The sequence below is a fragment of the Pelophylax lessonae genome (genome assembly GCF_965119305.1).
Source record: "Pelophylax lessonae genome assembly, chromosome: 9".
NCBI classification, from domain to species: domain Eukaryota; kingdom Metazoa; phylum Chordata; class Amphibia; order Anura; family Ranidae; genus Pelophylax; species Pelophylax lessonae.
Window position 1 is genome coordinate 258,729,941 of NC_138776.1, and position 8,251 is coordinate 258,738,191.

Consider the following 8,251-nt stretch of genomic DNA (forward strand, 5'->3'; position numbering starts at 1 on the left):
TTCGGCGGCCATGCAGGCTGGTTGCCCGGGCGAGCCGCGGAAGGCGGCGGGAGGGGGGGGCGTCCCCTCCCGCTCCTTGTAATGACAGCCAAGCGGCTTCTCAGCCGCATCGGTTGTCATTACAAGACAGCCGACCGTCGGCTATGGACGCCGGGGTGATGCCTCTAGCTGCAGGCATCACTATGGTACAAGCACTTTCCCGAAATATCGGCAATATCGGTCACCTTGGTGGCCGATTCCGATATATTGGGGAAAGTGCAGATCGGCCCTCGATATATCGGTTGATAATCGGACGATCCCTAGTACACAGACTCACCTGCCCTCTGCCTATCCATTAAAATGCATGTGCTTCTACTATAGAGGCTCTCAAAATTTAGAGTTAGGACTGCAGATAATACTGGGATGCCGTGAAGTAGCTCTGTAGCTTACGTATGTATTTGCAAATGTGTGCAAACTAAACCCCTGTTTTTAACTCATACTGTTAGACAGGATAATGCGGTTGGTTTCAGATTGGCCGGTAAGTTTAGCTGAGAATATTCTTTGGTTTTGTTTAATATATGAGGTGAAGGCCTGGCGAATCTGGGAGTAGACCTGCTATGTCCTCCCAGGTCTGGCCATGATGCCTGAAATAATGGCATAGGGCGGAGAGTACACGGACTGCGGTACTGCCCCTTCTCGTCCTGACACTTCCCATCCCCTCCTCACTCCCATGCCTCCCATCTTGATCTCTCTTCTTTTTGCCAGTCCAGAAGTTTCTAAGCCGCAGAACCAACCTACGCCCCTCATTAGTAATCCCCACTTTCACAAGGTCACCAGCCACGGGGTCGAATCAGCAAAACACCCGGAGCTGGAAATCTACCTTGTGCAATATTGACTCAGTATACCTTTACTGTGGTCGTTTCGTCCTGTTTTTACCAATTTGTTTATGATTATGCTCTCCATACTTTGCATGTATCACAACTTGTTTACAAGTATTGTACTAGTTGTATCTTTTTATCTGTACCAACTGTTGTTGAGGTTCAGTACACTGGAGCTATGCCACCTTGATGTTGTATTTTACTAATGGTTATGGAATAAGAAAACATTTTGAAGAACACCTAATGCCCGGTACACACTATAAGAAAATATGGTGAAAATTTTAATCCGAGGAATGATCGTACGGTTTTCTGATAGCGTGTACACAACTTTTGACAACCGATTTCGACCTTCTGAACCAAAATTTCCAAAGGGACAAACCCCAAAATGTTTCTCGTACGGGAACAGAACGAACTAATTTAATTTACTGTGTACCGAGAAATATCAGATACCAAAGACTGCGCATGATCCGAAACAACAAATAACCAAAAAAAAGCCTTTGTCGTACGCAAATTTTCGTACATTAGTTCTATCCTCGGTTCCGACTTGCTGTGAAACATCAAGGAAAACTGGCCGATGGTTTCTGGGGCCCCTTTTCGGTTCAGGGAACTTGGTAAATTTTTTCAGTGTGTACGAGTCTTAAGAAGCGGCTGTCAAAGTAATGAAATACAACGTAGGCTGCAGTTTTTATATTCTCCACAGAGGGTGATCCTACGTATTATACACAGGAAGTGATGTCATCTACAGACAGGAAGTGATGTAGAGGTATTACCTGGAAGTTCTAAGTGATGAGTTGTGAGGAAGTAGAGAGGAGACGTTGCTGGAACTGGCAGCAGAGGAGGTAATTAAATATTATGTAATATTTATACCCAGTAACCCCCCCCCCCCCCGTCATGTCTGTTCTCTTCCTACAATTTCTTTTGTCACCAGCAATTTTCAACACATACAAATATGTTTAGGAGATAGGAGAAAAGCGCGGGTGGTTGTGGAACTCGTAAAGTAACTTTGAAAAAGTTGCTCACAAGATAACAATTTTGTAAAAAAAACACAAACACATCGGGCAAGAAAGGAACAAGGTAAGTCTGAGGAAGAATATGGCCTTTAGATCACATTTCAGTTGCCGAATACCAACATAGGGCTTGTATATACTGATGCCCCACCGCAGCTCATCCACCCACTCCGGGGGTTACCAGATAATACTCCAACGGCCACATTTCAATTACACCCAAATACCCATCTGATTCGACACTCACCGGAAACATCTTGTGTTACATTCTCCCGATCATCAGTTCTCCAGGTAATCTCGTATAGTAACAGCAATCACTCGGCACTGGTCTTCTTCCTTCTAGCCCAGTGGTTCTTAACCTTTTATGAGTCACGTACCCCTTTAAGAATCTAACGAAAGCTATGAACCCCCATGGTGATACAAATTTAAATGGTAAACCGAGGCCAACATTGAGTCAAGAGACGCTTAGTGGTTGGAGCTAGGCAGGGCAAGGCATTGTTTCTTTAATTTTTTCAATGGGAAACCATTGATTGCCACAAGGGGAGGGCTGTATAGTGAATGTAAATGTTATGCTTTATCTGACCTTCACGGACCCCCTGAAACCCATCTATAGATTACTTAGGGGTCCATGCACCCCAGGTTAAAGCCTTTTGGTCAATCTTGAGCTCCACAACAGCATTCCAAAATGGGATTACAGCTTTAAATCACCTAGGACCTTCCACCTATCGGGCAGGAAGTTGATACACAGTTATTTTTTATCTGACTCTCATGGACCCCCTGAAACCCATCTATTGACCACTTAGGAGTTCATGGACCCCAGGTTAAAAAACCCTGTCCTGGCCCTTTGGTCATTCCTGAGCTCCACAACAGCACCCCTAAATTGGATTACAGCTTTAAATCACCTGGGACCTTCCAGCCATCTGGCAGGAAGTTGATACACAGTTATTTTTTTTTATCTGACCCTCATGGACCCCCTGAAACCCATCCATTGACCATTTAGGAGTCTGTGGACCCCAGGTTAAAAACCCCTGTCCTGGCCCTTTGGTCATTCCTGAGCTCCACAACAGCACTCCAAAATTGGATTACAGCTTTAAATCACCTGGGACCTTCCACCCATCTGTCAGGAAGTTGATACACGGTTATTTTTTTTTATATGACCCTCTCAGACCCCCTGAAATCCATTTATGGACCACCAAAATTTCTGCAGCCGAAACATATTGGGCTAAAATGGTGTTTTCTTCTTTTCGCCGATAAGGAAAAAGGTGCCGATAATGGGACAGAAAATGCACACGATTTTGCGGCGATTTTTAACTGTGATTTTGATGTGATTTTACTGTGCTTATAGTGTATTTTGTCATGTGACTCAAAAACTGCATCAAAAACGTAACACAGATGCGTTATTGATGCGTTCATGCTGCGTTTTCAATGCCTTTCAACAAGGAGGTGCTTTTTTTTTAACTGACCGAAAATGCAGCAATCAAGATTTTTAACACCACAACAGACCAGGGTGAAGACATACATAGAATTTAATGAGATACATTTTTCTTGAGCTTTTCTTGCGCTAAAGGTGCCGATAATGGCCATCAATAAATTCATATTCATTTAAATTCTCAATATTAATTAGAAAGCCAAATATAATACAGTTATTTAAAAAAAAAAATATATATATATATTTTAAAAATGTAATTCTCGGTTTTGGTTTTTGGCAAAGTGCATTCTGCATTTTTGGTTTTGGCACCAAAATTTCCATTCAGTGCACCTCTATCACCTGGGACTTTACACCAATCGGGCAGAAATTTGATACACAATTCTTTTTTTTTATTTTTGACCCTCATGGACCCCCTGAAACCTATCCATTGACCACTTAGGAGTCCATGGACCCAAGGTTAAAAACCCCTGTCCTGGCCCTTCGGTCACTCCTGAGCTCCACATCAGCACCCCAAAATGGGACTACAGTTTTAAATTACCTGGGACTTTCTACCTATCTGACAGGAATTTGATAGTTATTTTTTTAATCTGACCTTCATGGACCCCCTGAAACCCATACATGAACCACTTAGGAGTCCATAGACCCCAAGGTTAAAAACCCCTGTCCTGGCCCTTCGGTCACTCCTGAGCTCCACATCAGCACCCCAAAATGGGATTACAGTTTTAAATTACCCTGGACTTTCCACCTATCGAACAGGAACTTGATACACAGTTATTTTTTTATCTAACTCTCATGGACCCCCTGAAACCTATCCATTGACCACTTAGGAGTCCATGGACCCAAGGTTAAAAACCCCTGTCTTGGCCCTTTGGTCACTCCTGAGCTCCACATCAGCATCCCAAAATGGAACTACAGTTTTAAATTACCTGGGACTTTCCACCTATCGGACAGGAATTTGATACAGTTATTTTTTTATCTGACCCTCATGGACCCTCTGAAACCCATACATGGACCACTTAGGAGTCCATAGCCCCCAGGTTAAAAACCCCTGTCCTGGCCCTTCGGTCACTCCTGAGCTCCACATCAGCACCCCAAAATGGAACTACAGTTTTAAATTACCTGGGACTTTCCACCTATCGAACAGGAACTTGATACAGTTATTTTTTTTATCTGACCCTCACAGACCCCCTGAAACCCATCCATGGACCCCAGGCCAAAAACCCCTGTCCTAGCATTTTGGTCACTCTTGAGCTCCACAATAGCACCCTAAATGAGATTATAGCTTCAAATCACCTGGAACTTTTCAACCCCCCTCCAGTATATCAGGCAGGAACTTGGTACACAGTAAAAAATATTGATGCCACATGCACACTAGGTGTTTAGGTCCGATGCATGAGGCTCCAGCATTTAGATGCAGGTAGAAGGCATAGGTGCACCCAGTGGTGTATTTTGGTTTTGTGCTGCCCTAGGCAAGACTAAAATTGGGTGCCCCCCCCCTCCCCCTACTATGTAAATTTGCCCCACTCCTTCTTTTTGAACTGATGTGGCTCCCTCCAAAATTGAAGGACTACATGTCCCAGCATTAACCCCTGAGATCTCATGAGAGGGGGGGGTGGGTGAAGGAGAGAGAGAGGGGGGTGGCTGAGGAGGGAAGGAGAGAGAAAGAGGGGGTGAGAGAGAGGGGGGTGGGGAGAGAGAGAGAGGGGGGATGAGAGAGAGAGAGGAGGGGTGAGAGAGAGGAGGGGGTGAGAGAGAGAGGGAGGAGGGGTAAGAGAGAGAGAGGGGGTGAGAGAGAGGGGGGATGAGAGCGAGAGAGAGGGGGGTGTGTGAGAGGGGGGAATTAGGGAGGTGGCTCTAGCAACCAGTGGCTAATAGAGTTTCAGGTGGAGGGGGGCGGCTTTTTTGCTGCCCCCCTGCAAAGTGCCGCCCTAGGCCTGGGCCTTGTTGGCCTAGGCCAAAATACAGCACTGGGTGCACCATCCAGCCCCACTGCTGGTAGCCTGTAAACTTTAGGAGAGGCCGCTGTGAATGGACGGTGCGTTAAGCAGTACTAATGTTTAAGGCAGTATGCACCCAGGGGCGAATGCCTGGTATGCCGAGTGCTTGTGTTCTGGGCACTCGTCTCTGGGCTCATACAATCCTAAACATTAGAACTGCACCCGAACACAGACAGAAGAAGATCTTACACATCTCCAGTCAGATTCATACGCTTTTGAAGGTAACAGTTTGGTGCACAATCCATACCAGGTGTATACCTTCAAAACACACAGCAACCAAAGCAAAAGGTACCTAGTGTGTGAAACAACTTGTTGATACATTGGAGCATGGAACCCAACATCTTAAGATTCAATGCAGGGCAAGGAATAATTTAAAAAACGGGAGGCCCCAGTTTAGAAAATGGAAGGCATGACAAGTCTCATTTAAAAAAGGGAATGATATTTGCACTTAAGACAGAAAAATACTAAGACAATATAAAATATATGTACGCAAGGCTGCTAGTTCAATAGGAAGATCACAGTCCATATGAAGTAGTAGATGTATTTTAGGAGCTGTGCCAGACATATTATTAAACAATCAGTAATACAGTCCATGGACAATCTAATGGAGTAGAACTGCAGGTAGAAAGAAAGGACCCGATCCAATCAGCCAATCACCAGTGAATAGTGAGAGAGATGAGATACACCCCGTAGCCTCTTACCGGAACTTTTAAACCCTCCTGTCACAAAGTGGTCAAACAGGCATAAGAGCAAACAGCGCTCGGCGTAAATGATGGTTCCTAGTCACATTCCTCACATTCCTTAGCAGGGAGAGAGAACTTCACAATTCACAGATGTACAATGCCTTCACAGGACCACACAGAAGTGTCTTTCACATGCAGGCTCAGAAAAAAAACAGAGGGGCAACCAATCGTGAAGTACATCGAGGCACATAAATGTATTAAAAAGTAATGCACTTACATAGTAGAAATCATATAACAGCATCAATGGATAAAACCGCGGTATGTAGCGTGCTCAGCTCCGATACGTTCGCCTTACGCGTATCGTCAAACATCTATGGCATCTTCAGAGACCAGTCTCATTGCCTTTATGTTATGATGGATCTTGTTAAATAAAATCTTGCTGGAGGACCCCGGTGACTGTCTTACCCAGTGCTGGGACAAGGTCATCCAGCACCCAGGGCAAAGATGCCAAACTGCCCAGCCTTGTCACAGAAGGAAGACCCCCCCCATTCCCTAAAGCAAACCCATTGCGCCCAGGGCAGCCGTCCCTCCTGCCCATCCCTTGTCCTGGCCCTGCTCTTTCCCCATTTTCATAGGAAAAAAAGGAACATAACATATGATCCTACAGATTCAACTCAGATCAATGCTGAAAGGTCAGGTCATATTACTCAGCTTCGTCCCATAGGTGGCACTACAACAATTTATATAAGGATAGAGCTGCGACCCCCATAAATGTTCTCAGGTTCTTTGTTGGGAACCCAACCAGCCTTCTCAGATTTTGTTGTTAAGAGTTGTACATTAAAGAGAGTCTCTAATTTTCACTCAGTGAGATTGATAAGTAAGGCTATTAATAAAGTATAAGAAGCAGTTGGAGATGTCAGAACTATGTAGTAGAGCTGCACGATTCTGGCCAAAATGAGAATCACGATTTTTTTGCTTGGAATAAAGATCACGATTCTCTGTGTAACATCTTTTACATTATAAAAAAAATTGGGATAACTTTACGGTTTTGTTTTATTTTTTTATTCATTAAAGTGTATTAATTGCGTTTGAAAGACTGCTGCGCAAATACAGTGTGACATAAAAATTTACAACAATCACCATTTTATTCTGCAGGGTCTCTGCTAAAAAAATATATATATATAAATGTTTGGGGGTTCTAACTACTTTTCTAGGAAAAATAAACTGATTTAACTTGCAAGCAACAAGTGTAGGAAAAAGGTTTAGTCTAAGAGGTTAAACTTCCTTCCTCCGGCAGAGGGAAAGAAAAGATACAATGTAATCATTTGTGTTTACAGTTCAGTGGGAGACTAATGCTGATAGGCTTTTGCGGGAGGCTCTTTTTTTTTTTTTTTTGGACAGCTGCTCCCTCATAGCTATGTAAAGAATCGAGCAAGTGTCATGTTAAGATCGTCAGGGGGAGTGAATCGCGATCTCGATTCTGTTACGATGCAGCTCTACTATGTAGGAATTATTATTCATCCAAGTAGAGTCCAGATAATTCTCAGTTTATTATCTGTCTACAGAGAGGAGAGTCCTGTATAGGTCACATGACCACATCAATGAGGATGGAGGAGGACCAAAGCCACATGACTGAGAGGATTTTGAACCTCACCCTGGAGATCATCTACCTACTGACTGGAGAGGTGAGGAGGATTCTGGGAGGTCACATAACCCCACTCTTTTCTCTATTAATAAAATGCAGACCTGACCAGAGAGGTGAGGAGGATTCTGGGAAGTCTCTAATGATAATTGTTACTTTCTCTCTTTACACAGGATTATAAAATAGTTAAGAAAATATCTGGTAAACAATTAACATCCAGCAGCCGTCTTCCCAGGACATCACCCATCACAATGCCTCCACCTCAATGCCTGACAACAGAGGTAACCAGTGCCAAGAAGATTCTAGAAGTCACCAACAAGATCATTGAGCTGCTTACGGGAGAGGTAAGCAGTGTCGGGAATACTGGGACATTATCCAGTAACAGACAAGGGATGTGTCTGGATGGTGACTGTATCATTGTGTGTGTCAGGTTCCTATAAGGTGTCAGGATGTCACTGTCTATTTCTCCATGGAGGAGTGGGAGTATTTAGAAGGACACAAGGATCTCTACAAGGACGTCATGATGGAGAATCAGCCGCCCCTCACATCACCGGGTAAGAGGAGACTTTATTGTAAAGGAGAGAGCAGTACGGAGGCTCCACCTAGATCCCCCATCATCTGATAAACACATAGAAACAA

At 44.1% G+C, this 8,251-nt stretch overlaps 1 protein-coding gene across 1 annotated transcript; it reads left to right on the forward strand.

The window, feature by feature from the left end:
• Window positions 1-1,638: 1,638 nt before the first annotated feature.
• Window positions 1,639-8,234, forward strand: LOC309564410 (gastrula zinc finger protein XlCGF66.1-like; the record flags this gene model as incomplete). The annotated part of the gene is made up of 4 exons (XM_082269038.1): window positions 1,639-1,696; window positions 7,536-7,728; window positions 7,799-7,956; window positions 8,043-8,234. The coding sequence occupies exons 2-4, from the start codon at window positions 7,560-7,562 to the stop codon at window positions 8,232-8,234; spliced, it is 519 nt and encodes a 172-aa protein (XP_082125164.1). The 5' UTR covers window positions 1,639-1,696; window positions 7,536-7,559.
• Window positions 8,235-8,251: the final 17 nt, after the last annotated feature.